Below are 18,795 nucleotides of genomic sequence, written 5' to 3'. Positions count from 1 at the left end.
GAATGATCTTTTTGTCGCATTAAAATTAATCAAAATTACTATATTCAAGTTTTAATGTATTTCCAAAAAACATTCTATTGTAAATATCAGTCATTCAAATGGATTATGGAAAATTAATTTTGGAGAAGAAAGCTTTTTTCACTTCAATGCCAATTCATTATTTCATTATTGAAACAATGAATCACACTAATTTGAGTAATTGATTTCTCCAAAGATTTTGGACCCAAGTTATATATAGCCTAGAGTTATTAGTAAGTAGCACTTAGCCTGTATATGTGAGAAACATGGAAATGGAAAGAAGTTGAAATGTGAGTAACTGAGATGTAGATGAAGAGACATCTTTAAGTCATAAGTGGGTAAATTGTTCAGTAGAGTGAATGCAGCTTGCTTTATACATTAGTTGCATTATAAGTTTAAACTTTATTAACTAATTATATTTGAAATAAGAAGAATGCTTGCTAAAACACCAAATAATGAATCCTTTTTAAAACTAAAGGAAGGGTCAACAAGATAATGATAATAAACTGCAGGGATTAGAGAATCTTATCACTGGCTACATATAAAGACAAAGAGGTGTTCAGGTCCTGGGAATTGTTGGAACACTTTCCTAGGTACCATCAGGGATATAGAAGCTGCATCTGAAATGGTCCCTGGTCTTCAAGAATTTACAGTTTAGTTGGAGAGACAAAACTAATATACATCAATCTGTATAAAACAATATAATTTTTTTAAATATATAAAATATTTAAAAATATAAATATTTTAAAAATACATATATTTAAAATAAATATATCATATTGAGGAAGTGCTATAGAACTTCAAAAGGGAAGATGAGCAAATTGAAATATAAAGTGTGTAGAAGCACTCCTTTCCTTTTCCAAGAAAAGGGAGTTAGTTCTCCCTAACTCTTGGAGGAGTTAGAGCTTGAGTTGAGTATTTGATAATATAGCCCAGGCCATGGTATGGATGAAGATCTTTTCTTCTCTGAGAAATTGAATTAATTGGTCATCTAGTAGGGGTAGGCTCAGGCCTTGAACCCACACTATACGAGTATGTGTTTGAGTCTGTGTGTGTGTGTGTTTATACACGTTTGTTTTTCAAATTATAGCTCTAAAAATATAAGTTAGTGCCAAATGAGGGGTAGAAGGCATACTTGGTCAAGCAAAAAGAAGCTGGAGCATAGTTGGAGGAGTTTTTATTTGGGTATATCTAAGTGGCCACCATGATAGGCTTTAAGCAGTCTTTCTTTCAAATGCAGAGATTTTCTCTTCTTTATTCCCCGTCCAAACTAATTTGAATGTGTTTGTGTTAGAAAATATAGAAAGTTGAGTCTACTTTTCTCCAAGAACAAAAAGGCTTGGAAAACTTCTGCTCCCAATACATCTTAATTTTTATATCATCCATTCAGGAGGGCAGAAACAGAATATTGCGTTACGATTTCAACAGTGAGGGAAAAGCAGACATGGGGCATGTGACACATTTGTGTGTTCACTTCTCTAGCAAGACTTAAAGGGCCAATTTTGTTATAAATTAAATAAGGAGAAGCTGATGGCTAGGGCTTCTGACATATTGATTTTTTAAATCCTAGATATTATACAAACCCTTTGGATAGGTAGTTTTGTTTTTTTAACTCAGAAGGAATGTTGTACAGGAGATCTTCCAACCATAATCTGAAGTAATTAATTACATTTGGTAGTTTTCTTTCAAGTATTTTTTAAAATCAAATTTCTGGTAACATGTTTATCATCCTTTAAAGTATCTTATTTGATGATTAAATAAATAGACTTGTTATTGTATTTATATTTTAATGAATATTTTTGCAAATTATGCTGAAATAAAAGTTGACATTCTGGTTCTGACGTTCATTTGTAAGAATTAATCGCGTTTCTGGTTAGCTCTTTTAAAAGTACTATCTAGGAAATCTTAGTTTTTATAAGAGAATATAGCCATTAATTTTTTTCTACAGATTAGGCAACAGAAGATTTGTGAAAACAAAATGTATTGATCTCATTTATATTCCCTTGATGAAGGAACACATGCTGGTCTCCGCTCGCTTTCTGTCCACTAATATGAAATCCTTGTCCCTGCTTCCTTGCTGGTAGGTTTTTAGAAGTTCAGTGAGCAATGCAAATCACCTGAAGGGTGGAAAATTCCCTTGTCACACAGATGCCCTTATCAGCAGCAACCAGATGGAGCTCTGAGCAGGAACATTATCAATGTTAAATTGCTTTTTCTCCCTCCTGAGTAGAGAGGATTAAAGCATTCCTTTAGAAATGGGTGGCAAATATACAGATTTAGAAATATTAATATTTTTAACAGTTTGCATTTATAAGTAAATATATGAAAATAACATTTCAAAACATTCTGTGTTCAAAATACAAGCAAAACCAGCTCAAAATGTTTTGTTTTAAATAAAATAGGGTTCTATTCTTTCCTGAATTCACTTGTAAAGAGTAAGCTTGAAATGTTGCCTTTTATTTATTTATTTTTAAGATGGGGGATATCTCACTATTAGTGTCATATATACATATCTTGGGTATAAACTAGTTTATTCAGTTTTAGTTGTGGCAAATAAAGGTGTGTTTAAGTTTATTAATACTGTTGAAATAAAAATACACACAGTCACTCAGAATTTTCATTTATTATTTTGTCAAAATTGATTGGCTATTTTACTGTTACTGCTTTTGAGTAAATCTTTAGATTCTGCATCAGTTTGATTTTTGAAATGTCAATTTACTAATTGCTATTCTGTAAACTGATAATCGCTAAATATAATTTCAAATCTATTTGAACAATATTGTTGTTTAGCAGTGTTAATAGTTATACAATGTATTTTAATAAAACTGTAATTTTAGAAGTCTATAAAGGAGACTGCTGTTTAATTATATGTGTTGTTTATAGCCACTTTGATGTTAGTGATTTTGTTTCTTAATATTGGTTTCTAGATGCCATCTAAGCTCCAGTGAGTGATAACCATTTCTCTGATAGAAAAATTGGTATGCCCTTGTGTGTTATATGCCAGTAACCACCTAATCAGTGGCTGCCAGAGTACAGATTCTTTCATCAGATTCATATGTGGGTTTTTGAAATGTGTTGCAGTTTTTTTCCTTAAGGCCTAGTTTTTAGTATTTGCCAACATCTAGGATTTTGCAACAATTACACTGTGACGTGTGCAGTTTTGCAGGTATAAATATGAACATATAAGTAAGGGTAGATAAACTGTTCCCCTTTTAACTTTCTAAGTATCAGATAAAATATGATTATTACTGATATTGCATAAACTATAATTTTTCAAATAATAAAGTTGAAGAACTTTAGGTTTATTCAGACATATCAATAAAACAAAAAGTATTACTTCAATCTAATGACTGAGATATTTTTTAATGCTTTGCTTACAGAACCAATTTGGAACTTGAATTAATTCATCGAGGAGGGAATTTATGTTCAGGTGGTGCAAGCACAGCTGGTAAAAGGTCTTGTTTAAGTAAGTCTTAAGCAGTGCTAAATTTTAAAAAATTTCTGATTATTTCATTTTGAAAGCATATATAGGCAAAGTGGTCTTTTGTTGTATTTTCAAATTCTTTTTATGTTTTGTATAATCAATTTTAATAGTGATTATATGCTTTAAATGGTTAATCTTAGAAGAATCATGAACATTTAGCTCTCTCTATACTATGATTAGTCAGTAAATAAATGTCATAGTAATTAACAGAATTACGTTGGTTCAAAATCAAAACAGTATATTATTCTCAATGATAAAAAATTTTCCTCAAACTTAAATTCTTTTAAAGAATTTTTATGTTGTCTGGACTTAAGAAAATTTTTATAAAGACAATTCGTGTCACCTACAGATTGCTATATAAATAGCTGCTGTTAATCAGTGAAGGCATTTGTACTGTATTTTGATGTGCACAAATGTATTAAAATTGTAGATGTTTACTTTTATTTACGAATATGCTTTATATTGTAAACTGAGCATGATTCTTCAGTACTTTTTGTAAGGGTATATTTCTGAGAAGTATCATTTGGAACTTAAAGTAGATTTTTCATGAGCATGGTTTTGATGCTATCACTGTGTAGTCATTGTTTAGAGAATTAATGTGAATACTAGGGGTAATATTATTTAATGTCATGTACAGTTAATTATTGGTCCCAAATCAATGGAGTTAAAATATTTCCTAATGTGATTGATATGGGAAATAAAAATTGTTTAAAACATAATGTATTTTTTGAAAAATGAATATATTTTCTTAAATGCTAAAAATATTAGTAATTATTTAAAATTATCAATATATATTAGTTTTTCAAAAATATGTGTTATTTTAAGAAGATATATATATAATTTTGGAATGATTTCAGAGCAAAGGACTGATCAAAAACACCTTGAAATTTCTAACATAAAGATATGAACTTATGTGAAATTTAACCAAGTTACTTTTAAAATTCTTACTAGTTGTACTAGATTTTGATATTTTATTTTGTGTTATCACTTTGTTCTTGGAAATTTAAGGTTTTGGAATTTATTTTTTACTGAGTATTCAGTATTTACTGACCCCTTGACGTATGTACTTAAACCCTACTTGTACCCAGTGATATAGTATGTTTTATAGAGGTTGTTGATAAATAGGAGTTTTAGCTTGTAGTCTGTTTGAATTGGCAGAAACTATAATTTCACTTAGATAAATTATTCTTTCTTGTTAATTTGTTGTTTGGCATTGGCTGATAATATTCCAGAAAGTGTTATGTTAGAAAGTGTTTAGTAAAGGAATTTTAGTTTTATGCTAGAAAGCTACTTTTTCCTCCCTCTAAGGTAAATTTAAATTTATACAGAGGCTTGTAAATGATGAACTTAACCAGAATGCTAAAAATAGTAGTAAAAGTCTAGCAGCAGCCACTTCAATTATCACCCTCAATTTTAATTTAAATTATTAAATTGATAGTTACTTCCAGACTTTTGTTTCTTTTTATTTTTCCCTTTAGTGAATAAGAGATTTCAATGTGCCAGTATAGAAGAGGTTGTGATGAAGCTTATCATAAATATAAGTTAATACTGTTTTTAGTTTTCTTTTTTCCTTATCAGTTATGTTAGTTCTTTTTTCCCCCAGCTTTATTGAGGTATGATTGACAAAAAATTTTATATATTTAGGTTGTACATGATTTTTTTGATTTTAGTTTTCATATGATGTATTGTTCAGTTACTTACACATTATTTATCCTAATTATTTATAAAAGAGCTCTATAAATCAGGTATGCAGAATGTTATATATTCTATGAAATCTCACTATTTTGCAAGTGTATAAACTTAATGTATTTGTTATTTACTCAAGCCTAACTCAAACCTAATTTAAGTTTAATGCAAGAGCATATTGAAGGTGTTTCATAGGATCTTAGATCAAATATCTCATTTTTTTCATTTTCCAGTAGAACTCTAATGGTATTAGTAAACAAAAATTTCTCTTTTTCTCTAGAGCCTATTCATAAGTCAGTATTTTCCTTTTCCCATTCATTACTTTCTATGGCCTCTTAAATATATCATTTTTAAAATGTCTTTTCTCTTTTTCATAATATTTTGGTGAAAGAGAATGAGAAAATGCTCCACTAATTAAGCAAATGATAATGGAAGTTACACTTCTGGAGTAATGTTCCATCACAAATTCCTGATGAAATTGAAGTTTAGTTGAGAAAAAATTTAATAAATTTTGTCTTGAATGGCTTGCGTAATGCCCGATAGATAATTATGGATGGACACACACACACACACACACACAAACACACACACACACATACACACACAGTGGGGGTGGGGCAGGGCACAAGATTGACCTATTTACAACAATAAAAGCAGAAAATATTACTGGCCAAATTTATACTGAGAAATCAAATTGTTGAATAATGCCATTCAGCACTTCCATATTCAAACAAATTTTTGAAGTATTGGGATAAACCGACCAGTATCCAATCAGAGTAAAAGTTCATTCCTAAATATATGTCTGGGAAATTTTCCACAGTAAAAATGAGCAAAATTAATTCACATAGCAGCATACTATGGTATTTTAATAATACCTTACGTTTGTAGTTTTAAAGTTTATAAAGTACTTTCACGTAAATTATTTAGTCTTTAGAATGACCATGTTAAATAGGTGTTATCTCTTTTTCTTAGAAAAGGAAGCTGGAGTTCAGAGTGATTGCATTGCCAAGTCATATAGTTGGAAAATGTCAAAGCTTGCAATTGAACCCAGTTCTCTGACATTAAATTCAGTTATGTAAGACATATCTCTTGCCCTTAAGTGTCCCAAAAGATGCAGAACCTTTAAAAACTTTCACCCCTGGGCTTAGTCAAGGATATCCTACTGCACACTATTGCCTTGGAATATTTCCAGGATCTCCCATGCTATCCTTCCTGTTATCTTGCCTATTTTCTTTTGCCAGCCTTTCACTGTGAATTCTATTTTTGTTTTGGGCCACTCCTTCAGACATTTTCTCAAGTCCTCATTCCTTCTTCCTTGGATACCAGTTGGTTCTCCTTTATTTTTCACCAGTTTGCTGGCTGGTTCCCCCTTGCCCCTGGCGTGAGCCATCTCATCAGCTTCCACATGCAGCTCTGCTCCTGATTCCTAGGTCCGAGCTGTGGACCTCCTCTTTATTCACTGGAAGATCAGGCATTAAGGACCTTGTATTCAGCAGATAAGACTGATTCTAAATAAGTTATTGTAAGATAGAAAGTGTTAAGTTCTAAAGTGGGGTATGGATAAAGTTCTAGAAAATTTGGAGGTTTGGGATCATACCTAGCTTGTAAAATCAGTGAAGCTTTTGGTGGACATGGCATTTGAACAAGGTTTTGAAAGATGAGTGAATTTGGAGTTTTTGTTACAAATTGGTATATATACTGATAAGTACCACCAACTTGGTTAGCAACAGATGTAGGACAAAGCAGATGCAAAAATTGAAGGCATAACTTTTTATTAAGAATGTTTTATTAAAGTTACTCAGTTTCTTCATTCAAGTGATTTGAAAATAGACATGGAATGCCATAGATTCCAGTGAAGTTCACAGGCTTTCAGCACTTTTTGCCATGATATTCTTAGTGTATTTCTCAAGCAGAAATTGTTGAAACCAGTGGCTGGGGTGGGGGTGGGAGGAAGAGATGTCATTGATAAATTATTAATATTGGAGGATAATTTTTAAAAACTTATCTTTAGTTAGATCAATATCTTTCTATATCTTTGAGTCTGAGCTTTCTGCTTATTACTGTAGTTTAACTAAGGAGCCAAAGTTCATATCACAAATGGATTTCATGATTTTATAGAGATAAAAATTAAACTTTAGTCAAGAAAGGTTGAGGCAAACCCTTGCTTTGACATTTTCATTTGAGGTGCTTTAACTTAATTTTGACATAATATATGATCTTTTCAAGAAATGATGCACACAGTGGAAAACTGCCCCCTGTGTTTGTTATTCATAGAAAGCAATCCAGCTTAGATGTGTGCATGTAGCATACAGCTCAAAGTAGTTTTAGTTGCTCAAAGAATGAATTTTTGGAGAATTCAGAGTTAGAGAAAATTATTTTGATGTTAATTTCACCCTGCAGTAAGGCTTCATAAAGATATTGTTTAATATCACAAAATTGCTATTAAGTAGTCTAATCTTATTCTTTAATAGTGGTAAAATTCTGATATCCATGGCTTGGTAAGGTCCTTTTCAGATTTAAAAAACTATGAATTCTACAAATAGGTTGGATCACAACTTTTGTTCTATTCTTTTTGTTACCCCATAACAAGAAGAAATTTGGCCACTAATTATTATAGTGGTCAAAGTACATAAATTAATATAAAAATGTAGAAATTGCCTTCAGACTCAACTCTTCATGAGTGGGCAGATAGTTTAATGGCAAGCTTATTTAATCTCATGGATTCTGTTTTTCATAGTATCCAACCAGAGGATTGTTGTAAGAACTCAGTTTTACAATGTATGTTCAAGTCTTCATAGACTGTAAATCTCAACATTACTGTTTCTGCTACTTCGATACTACCATCATCAAATTGGGGGTGGGTGAGGAGACCAGAAGCAAGATAAAAGTTAATTTTTCAGCCTAGTCTTTTTTTTTAAAAAAGCACTTAACAAACCTTAAGTTTGACCTGTTAAAAGATGGGGTTAGAAGGACAGAATGGGATTTATTCCCAAAGACTGATATAGCTTATTTATTGGGAACAAAATACATTGTTAATTTGGGGTGGCCTGGGTTAGAGGTGTGGTTTAAGATTTTGAGCTAAGAAGAGTGGCTTCAGCTATTCTTTAAAGTTTTTCTGCAGGTCCTGTGCTTTGTGGCCCAGGTAGCTAGGCCTTCCTGTGTTAATGGTGTGGTTATTCCAGGAACTAAGTCCCACAGATAATAATTTCCACTGTCAGGGCGTAGGGGTCCTGAGATCTTGCTTGGCTTAGGGCAGGGCAGCTCCTTTTTTCAGCAGGAGCTGAAAAAAGTTTTCAGGTTCTCACTTGGGAGTTCCCTCCATCTTTCCACAGGTAATTTCTCAGGACTGTGTAGAGGAACCGGGGAAGCTGACTCTGCTGTGAGAGGTGTATATCCACACCAATTATATTCACCCTAGGATAAATGGGTCAGAACCATTTCCTTACTTTGATTATTAATAAGTTATAGAGAAATTGAAAATTTTTTTCATGGTAATTTAGAGAGTCATTGGGCTAGTTGAAATTTTTTTCATTGACAAGTATTTAATCAGTGATAACTGCACTGATAGAACTAAAATTTTGAATGATCTGGAAATGCAGACCCAGTTAAGTTTACCTTAGGTAAATTTTAACAGTGGTACAATTTTAGACAGAACCAGTTTATAAAAGTCTTTAGGATAAGTCTTTCCTTTAATATGTATTTCTGTCTTAATAACCAGTATGAGTGTTATACTAAGAAATAATCTGCCTGTTTAGAACTCTTACATGTTTAGAAATGACTGACAGAGACGCAGAATTTCCAACCTGGTATTGAGCTCAGTAAACATCTGTTTCGAAAGCATTTTTGAAAAATATGTTATGAAAAACATATATAACAAAAACATATGTAACAACTTTGTGTTCAGTTTCCTTGAGTGGATACTCCCCAAGTCATAAAAATTGGCATAACAGTGTTTCGTGTGTGTGTATGGTATTCATAGCCATACGTGTAAAACTCTTAATTTTACAGTGAAGTTGGAGTTATGTTTTTACTTTATAGATTTTTTTGGTATGATAGTCTTACTTTAATATTGATACAGATAGAAGAGATTGCTAAATCTTACCTTTTTGTTCCAGCTGAGAGTTCTTATATTTAAATCTTTGGTTTTTTTCAACGACAAATCAGTCTTTCAATGGTGTTTTCTGTTTTAGTAATGATATGTTTCTCTTGTGATTAAGTACATTATAATACATTAGACTTGTCCCAGCTGTAAAGAATTTGATTAGGTATTGCAGAAAATAGAGTTCATTGTCCCAGATGAGTTGTCACGGCAACCAACATGGGGAAGAAGATAGTGGGAGCAAGTAAGTCAAGCACTACTTTAGTAGTTAGAGTTGAGAGGTCACTGTCTTTGGGGCAGTGAAATTAGGGCTAGTTAATTGGCCTCTTTCTTGGTTACTAAGCCAATATGTCATTACAGCAGAAAAGGAAGAGTATAAATCCATCATGAATTTTAGGCTTATATTATATGATTTAAAAAACTAGGATTGTTGACATATTCATACAGTATTAAGGATGCTTAAAAAAAATCCTGTTAAATGTCAAGCACTGTGCTAGCCTGGGAATTACAAAGAGGAAAAGAAACAGTTGTCTTTTTCAGAGAGATTTCACCGTCTCATAGGAGAGGAAAAGTGAAAAATAATTACAGGGCTGTATTAGAAGTGCTAAAATAAAAGTAACTCAAGTGTAGAGAATGCGTAAAGCAAGGGATGATCACATCTGTCTCAGGTGCAGTATTAGAGAAAAATTTACAGAGGAGCACTTGAACTGGCTCTTGAAAGATGAATCAGGTTTGCCTGGAGAACAACAAGATGCTATTCTAGGCTGAGAGAACATCTTGCAAAGGCAGAGTGAGACAATATGACACATTAGTGAATAGTTGCTAAATAAAGTAAAGGGAGGAAAGAAGGTTAAGTAATAAACCAGAAAAAGAAGATAGGGGTTATCTCATGAAGCACTTTCTATGCCTGTCCTTTCAGTGGTTCACCAACCATTTATGAGATAATATGAATAGATTTATTGTTTACAGGAATTGGAAGGGGGTGAAACAAAAGACATAAAACTGAATGAGGACATTGTTGAGTAATCTAATTGAGAAATGATGTAGGGGTGGAGTAGAGTAGAAGAGGGGTCATAGGAGGCAGAACCAATAGGATTGGTAATCAACTGGCTATGGAGGGCAAGAATGTGGGAGATGACTCCCAAGTTTTTCCTTGGATGTTTGCATGGGCAGTGATGTCATTCACTCAGATGGAATTATAAGAGGAAATGAATATTGGAGCTAGGCTGGGCTATATAATCAATTTAGTTTTGGATATATTGATCTTTGTGGTGCCTGTCAAACATCTGAAGTGCTAGAAAAATTTGTGAATTGTAAACTTACAGGTAGAAGTGGAAGTTGAGCTTATGTGAAGTGGCATGTGCAGAATGAGAGGGAAGGAGGGCTCAGAGGGATCCCTTTTCCTTTCTTATGGAGAATGCCACCTTTTAGAGTTCAGGAGAGGAAGAAGAACACTTACAAGTAATTGAGAAGAATCTGGGGGAGAACCAAGGAAGAGTGGTACCAAAAGTTCAGGGGAGGAGAGAGAAGAGGTTAAAAATATATGTTAATATTTTGTATAGAGTGGTAGTTTTATGTGGAGACCTAATGTGTCTAATGTAGTCATAATCTCTAATTTAGCTGTATTATCTCATTTATAAATATTAAATTTATTATTTGGAATTTATCCTTAGAAACCATATATGTATGTACATGTATATAAACACACTGTCTACGTACTACAGATGTATGCTATTACCATAACTACTATCACTTAAAACAGCCCAGATAAAAAAACAACAACAACAAAAAAACCAGCCCAGAAAGTTGGTATTATCCCCGTTTTGCAGATAATAAAACTAAGGTAATTTGCCCAAGGACCCATGGCTAGTACAGAGCTTGGATTCAAATCCAGGACTTCCTGGGTCCTACTAGGCAGTGGTGCCTGTTTATTGAAATCACAGCACACCTATAAGTTAATGATGTTTCTCATTTCTAAACCCTTTTATAAACGTAGGTCTAAACTTTAGAACTTTAAAATGTGTCATTTAAAAAAAAGTTATCTATTCCTTTTGCTGTTATTATTCAAAAGTTTAATAATATGCTTTCTTGGTATAATTGCTTTTCAACTTTTAAAATGTCATGAACATAGTTGGTGTTTAATACATTTTTCTATTATTTTTTAGTCTTTAACTTTTTGATATGATCAAAGGTTCTCTTCATCCTATATCTGCTACTGTCAGTAGGTGTTTAGTATACAAGATTTTTTTTAAAGCCCTGATTCCTTTATTAGAGAATGGTATTTATTTTATTATTATCATTTTTTATTTTTTTGGCCATCCCACGCATCATGCAGGATCTTGGTTCCCCAACCAGGGATCAAACCCGGGCCCTTGGCAGTGTCCTAACTACTGGACCGCCAGGGAATTCCCTCAAAGATATTTTTGTTGCTAAATAAATATTAGAGTTCATTCTTACTGATAGGTCTCAGACTAAATTTTAAAAACACAGTGAATTATATAAACATAGTGAAAAGTATTGATTGTTATTTGGCCTATTCTTTTTCCTGTTGAAGTTATCTGCAGTTTCCAGCATTGTTTTTGAAAGGTAGATGTACCTCATTAGATATGTTATCATCCTTCAGTTCTAGTTAAAACCAATACCAAAGACTCTTGTTATTTATTATATTTATAGCTTTAGAAGATGCTGCAGGGTTACAATCTCAGCTTTTCATAGGAATGGAAAGGGGTGTGTGTGTTACAAAAGGAATTTTATACTTTTCTTTTCATCATAAAAACCCCAAGGAGAACTGGAGTGGTAGAAATAACTAACAAGTAGGAAATCTTGAATTCTGTTCTTAGCTTTTCCAGTAAATATTAGGATGACCTGGCAAGGTACTTCCTTTCTCTGGGCCTATTTCCTCATGTGTAGAATGAGGGAATATAAGAAGATAAAAAACTTTTCTTCAGCATTTGTATTTCTTTAATTATGGTAAAGACTTCGAAAGTAGGCAGATTATAACATTACTTTTATGCTGGCCATGGTTTCAGTGCAAAACAGGTTAGTAAAATTGCAATGTCTATGCTTTTGATTAAATCAAAACTTCAAGTTAATTGACTTTCATCTTGAAAGGAGATATTAAAGAGAGCCCTTTGATTCACTTAAAACCTCTATAAGAAGAATGCAAAACTTCTCAACTTGCAACTTGAGTTGATCTTAATATTTTCTGCTAGAGGAATTTATTTTTTTTAATACTTTTAGGTTTTAGACACTTTTTTAAAAGTTATAAATTATATACTTCATAAAAAAGTCTCTTATGTGTAATTGAATTGAAATAAAACAAAAATGACCAATATATTTTTCATCATGTTATTTCTCTGCTAAAAATGTCTCTTGTTCTTAGTGTTATCAATGGAACCAGATTACTAGAAAAACTGAAAATTTGGGAAACTTGTCTCAAAACTGGGGATAACAGTATTACCTACCTGGTAGAATTTTTGTGAAAATAAATTGAGATAATCCATATAAAGTGATTATTAAGCAGTGCTTGGCACTAATAAATACTCAGCTAGTGTTAACCATTAATAGGATGCAGAACTTTTAAGAGGATTTAGACTATACATTGACTTATAGACAGAAGGTGAAGCAGGATCAGGTATTTAGATTCTTCTGTTTGTTATAGAGACACCAGATTGAAACAGTTGTAGGTACAGAGTGTTAGTCCCATTTCCTCTACCCTGCCCCACAGAATGGAACATTTATTTTGTTCATCTTATAGCTCTCATGTCTTACAAATAACTTCCCCAAACTACTCCCACCACTCCTCATAGTGATGGATCTCAAGTTATTCTAAAGTATAGTTAATTTCTAAGTCAGTTGCTCAGAGAAACAAAACATTGTTTAGTTTTGAATATTTTAATTTAGAGAGTGACAACAATATGTGTCATTTGGCTTTTTTCTTTCTGGTTTTAAGAATTAGTTTTAATCACATGTCAAAAAAGTATTATCTAACATTCTAGAAAGTGAATTTTGATTCATTTTAATTCAAATATTTTGAGTATTAGTGGCAGAATAATTTAGTCCGATCCTTGTCATTTATACCAGAAAATGCACATGTGATATGAAAGCAAAATTTAGGATTTTTTTTTCCCAAATAATTTAAAATTTTAAACAAAATTTTCTTTCTAAATGTCATAGCAGAATTTTGTTGAACGCTAAGACTGGTAGATTATTGTCATGGTTTAGGTAGAAGAAATGAAAATAGCCAGAATAATCCTCTTAAATAATCTTATTTCCATTATTTTTTCTTCATGTTGAATCAAAAGATGATGAAGTCACAATTAAATCTAATGAATATTTAGGAGAAAATATTAGGTAAAGAAAGATATTCACCTAACAGTGGTTTATATGGAAGTTATTGTCCATATTACTCAGAGTAGCGTATTGAAGATAATAGTGAATTTTGGTTAGGAGATCACAATAGTGAGAAGTACAAGTTACCAAGCCTGAAGCATAAAGTCAAGGAAAAGTAGGTCTCTGACGGGAGAAGAAAACAAACCATTCCTGTATTAAGATTGAGCATAAGGACAGTCCAAATTCTAGTACAATTTATTTGGATATATATTTCAGAGTTTACCTTAAAAGAGAGCATGAAGTAGTTTGGCACTTAAACTTGGTGAATTATAATTATAAGGATAAGAAACATTTCCTTATAAATTAGCTAGAAATTTTGCCTGAATATTGTTCTGGACAAATTTTGTGAACCTTCTAATTACCTTTTCTTCAATTTTTTTAGATCAACTGTTCCATGTATTAGCCTTGCACATGCGGCTTTACAGCATTGATTCTGAGTATAATCCTTGGAGAAAGCTCACACAGTTACTAGAAGAGATGAATTCACAGTAAGTATTATTGAAAGATTAAAACCAATTAAAACTGTTTTTGAAAAATAGTTAAGTATAAAAATAGGATTGAAGTTCTTTATAAATATGTGAATTTTCCTTATGAAACTCAGAAATAAAAATTGAAAACAGTTTACCATTATACTTTCTGTAAAAATTGCCTAAAAATTCCTACTAAGTGAGAAAGTCTTTTAAAGAATTTCATTGGTTTTTATGCAAACAAAACATTCAGATAGAGGCACAAAATAGCTGGTAGTCTTTCTTTTTATGTCAGAATTGATCAGTGGGTTCAGGTAACCGTAGACTGATCCCGTCATTGTAAAGTTCCCCATAGCCTTTCACCTAATGATTTTTGAAACCTGTGATTATTCTTGCCTAAATCCAGTATTTCATTAGGTACTGAGAAATAGTGATTTTAAAAAACCACAAAAATATTCCTTATGATTTATTAGCTAGGTTGTTTTTATAAAGAAAAACTTTCCCAGTATCAGCTGTTTAGTTACCCTGAAACATAGTTTGGCAAGATGAATGCTTAATTCTTCCCTATTTATAAATCTTCAAAGAAATGAGTTGATACCCTAGCAACTTCCAGTGGTGACCAATAAGTTGTGGTTATTATGATCTCATGGATTTTTATATACTTGATGCATTTCACTCCATTTCAGACATTCTTCTTTTTTAAATTTTTTTCTTTTTCTTTATTTTTGGCTGCGTTGGGTCTTCGTTGCAGTGCGCAGGCTTCTCATCGCGGTGGCTCCTCTTGTTGCGAAGCATGGGCTCTAGGGCACGCGGGCTTCAGTAGCTGTGGCGTGTGGGCTCGGTAGTTGTGGCTTATGGGCTCTAGAGTGCAGGCTCAGTAGTTGTGGCACACAGGCTTAGTTGCTCCACCGCAACTAAGTGTGGAGCAACTAAGTGTGGGATCTTCCCAGACCAGGGCTCGAACCCGTGTCCCCTGCATTGGCAGGCGGATTCTCAACCACTGCGCCACCAGGGAAGCCCCATTTCAGACATTCTTTTCAATGCGAGTTGCTTCCTTTTAGGTTAGTGAGAATCCCTTTAGGTTGGCTATTGGACTTCAACATGATCAAAGTAGTCTTTGATAATGCCTTTGCTTTCTGACACAGTAAGTTGACCTGGGTTTATTTTGTACATTTTCCACTCTGTACCTGGAATCAGCCATTTCTCCATGTAGTTCCATTTAACGGGAAGTGGTATTTAGACATCACAATCTGGGTGCTAAAGAGTATCCATAGCTACTGTGCTATTATTGCTTATAGGCCATTCCAGTGGACAGGATTAGGAAATATTTTTTTAAGGAGAAAGATCTTGAGTTCTTACTGGTGTTTGCAATTTACACATAAGATTGTAAGGTTATATTTTGTTTCTTAACTTTTTTGTTATTTACATCTTTTTTCTCTTATTCTGGAAATCTTGGTTCCTAGTGATATTAATAACAGCATTACTATTTGCATAACCTACAGTATAACTACAATTCTTTTTTTTAAATACCAATATTAGTACTAATTATAATTTCTTTTTGTCCTTAGAATATATACCACTAGGGATGTACAGACAAAATACTAATTTCTAAGTCATTTGAAGTAATTTTTTCTTGTGTGGTTATGCTATCTGCTTGATTTGTAGTTTTTATTTATCTATATATTTAATTTTTTAATTTTATTTTATTTATCTATATATTTTATAGATTTATTGTTTTCTTTTTTCCCCCTCAATATTTAAAGCAATAGTGCCCAGCTGTAGGATAGAACATAGGTTTGTATATGCTGGAAAGATCAATAAGATACATTTAAAAAGGGGGGGGGATAAATTAGAAGTTTGGGATTAACATATACACATTACTGTATATAAAATAGATAATCAACAAGGACCTACTGTATAGCACAGGGAACTCTACTCAGTATTCTGTAATAACCTATATGGGAAAAGAATCTGAAAAAGAATAGATATATATATAACTGAATCACTTTGCTGTACACCTGAAACTAACACAACATTGAACTGTACTCCAATATAAAATTAAAATTTTTTTAAAAGGCAAAAAAAAAGATAAAAAAGCAAAAATTTTAAAATCATTGTTATAATTCTATTTTTGTTTAATAATAATAAAACAGACTATGGAATGTTATTAACTCTGAAAAGATTGCCTTTTTTACCTTGATTTTTAAATTTTAATTATGTAAAACATATTTTTTCCAAAGTAAAAATTATATAATAAAGTAAATTCAGAGATATATGTCTTTCATTTCTGTCCATTTGCATTTCTTTTTGTGAACTCCCTAAATCTAGTTGTTGGTCTTTTTCTTCTTCATTTAAAAAATATGTTTATGGATTGTGGATATTAGTCCTTTGTGTGATAAGTTGCAAATATATTTCACCAGATTGTCTAATGTCTTTTTTGTGTGTGTATGATTTTTTTTGCCATGCAAAATTTTATTTTTAATGTAGTCATATTTATTAATCTTTTTTTTTTAATTAATTCTGGAACTTGATGCATTTTGACTCAGGTCTTTTCCTGGTTATAAAAGGATTGATTCATTCATTTTTTCTTGTGATGAGAACTTTTAAGATTTACTCTCTTAGCAACTTAGCAACAATACAGTGTTACTAACTATAGTCACCATGCTGCTCATCACATCCCTATATGTACATTACATAACTGGAAGTTTGTACCTTTTGAACATCTTCACCCATCCCCATCCTCCATCCCCCACCCCTGTCTATGCAATCACCAGTCTGTTTTTTGTATCTATGAGGAGTTTCTTTGTTTGTTTCTAAGATTCCACATATAAGTGAGATCTTATGGTATTTGTTTTTCTCTGTCTGACTTACTTCACTTAACATAATGCCCTCAGGGTTCATCCATGTTGTCACCAGTGGCAGGATTTCCTTTTTTATGGCTGAATAATATTCCATGGTATATATATGCCACAATTTCTTTATCCATTCACTCATTAATGGACATTTAAGTTGTTTCCATGTCTTGGCTATTGTAAATAATGCTGCAGTGAACATGGGGGTGCATATATCTTTCTGAGTTAGTGTTTTCCTTTCCTTCAGATAAACACCCAGAAGTGGAATTGATAGATCATATAGTAGTTCTGTTTTTTTAATTTTTTGAGGAACCTCCATATTGTTTTTCATAGTGCCTTCATCAATTTACAATACCACCAACAGTGCACCAGGGTTTCTTTCCTTTTCTCCCCATCCTTACCAGCACTTGTTGTTTGTTTTCATTTTGATGATAGCCATTCTGACAGGTGTGAGGTGTTATCTCATTGTTGTTTTGATTTGCATTTCCCTGGTGATTAGTGATGTTGAGCACCTTTTCATGCACTTGGTCATCATCTGTATGTCTTTAGTAAAGTATCTACTCAGATTCTCTGCCCATTTTTTAATTGGATTGCTTTTTGCTATTGAGTTGTATGAGTTCTTTATGTAGTTTGGATATTAACCTTTTATCAGATATATGATTCTTCTATTTCTGTGGCTTCAGTTTTTACAGTTAGATCTCTTATCTATTTGGAATGTTTCAAAATGTATGGTATAAGGAAGAGATTCAATCTTATTTTTTGCCATATAGTGATCAAATATCCTACTGCTTTGCCTTCCCTACATAAGTAAATTAAGACATGTATGCGAAGAGAGAGGAGAGAGAGAGAGAGAGAGAGAGAGATGGAAGAAAAGTTGAGAAAGTGCTTTGCTTACTGATATGGAAAGATCTCCATTCAGATACAATATTAAAAGAAAAACAAATTCAGGAGCACTAAATCTGTACTTTATGCTACCACTTGTATAATCAAGGGGAGATGAGAAATAAATTTGTATTTGCTTGTTAAAATAAAACAAAACAAACCAGATCCATACATATGTGGATATTGGATTTATAGCATAGATGGAACTGTGGAGCAGTTGGGGAAGCACAGTCTTTATAGTGAATGGAGCTGGGTTAGTTGGATATTTATATGAGAAATAATTAATATTGACTCCTACCTCATGCAGACCCTATTCGGATTTTGCCAGTTATTTCAGTAATATCCTGGGAAATGCAAATGCAGTGCAAAGAAAATTCAAGATCGTGTTTGTGTTTAGTGTCATGTCTCTTTAATTTCCTTCAGTGTGAAATCTTTCCTGACTTTGTATTCCATGACATTGACTTTTTTTTTAAGAGCTCAGGCCAATTATTTTGTAGAACCCCTCAGTTTATTTTTGTCCAATATTTCCTTGTGGTTAGATTCAGGTGCTAAACTTTTGGCAGAAATATCGCATAAGTAATATTGTGTTCTTTTTCGTGTGTCACATCAGGAGGCACATGCTGTTGATTTGTCTTCTTATTAATGTTAATAACTCTGATCATTTGGCTAATGTGGTATCTGCCAAGTTTTTCCACCGTAAAGTTATTATTTCATCCTTTGTAATTACTAATTATCTGGTGGGGGTATACTTTGAGGCTATGAATAAATACCGCTACTTCTCAGAAAAAAAAATTGTATGTGTGTGTGTTTGTGTTCGTAGACAAAATTAGTAAGCTGTGAGTATTTTGTATGTTCTGGCTAAGGAAAATAAATCACTTTTCTTGATAGTAGCTAGTAATTTTCTTTCCTGGCTAG

At 32.4% G+C, this 18,795-nt stretch overlaps 1 protein-coding gene across 1 annotated transcript in view; it reads left to right on the top strand.

Annotated features, from left to right (window-relative positions):
* The window catches only part of UBR3 (ubiquitin protein ligase E3 component n-recognin 3), a 230,774-nt gene that overhangs the window by 166,160 nt on the left and 45,819 nt on the right, over window positions 1-18,795 (top strand). The window contains exons 30-31 of the mRNA XM_060302279.1: window positions 3,399-3,484; window positions 14,062-14,167. Of these exons, the coding sequence (XP_060158262.1) occupies window positions 3,399-3,484; window positions 14,062-14,167 (192 nt within the window). The remainder of the gene's footprint in view (window positions 1-3,398; window positions 3,485-14,061; window positions 14,168-18,795) is intronic.

The sequence above is a fragment of the Globicephala melas genome, chromosome 7 (genome assembly GCF_963455315.2).
Source record: "Globicephala melas chromosome 7, mGloMel1.2, whole genome shotgun sequence".
NCBI lineage: Eukaryota > Metazoa > Chordata > Mammalia > Artiodactyla > Delphinidae > Globicephala > Globicephala melas.
Note: the sequence above shows the minus strand (reverse complement) of the source record. Positions and strands in the feature narration are given on the sequence as shown.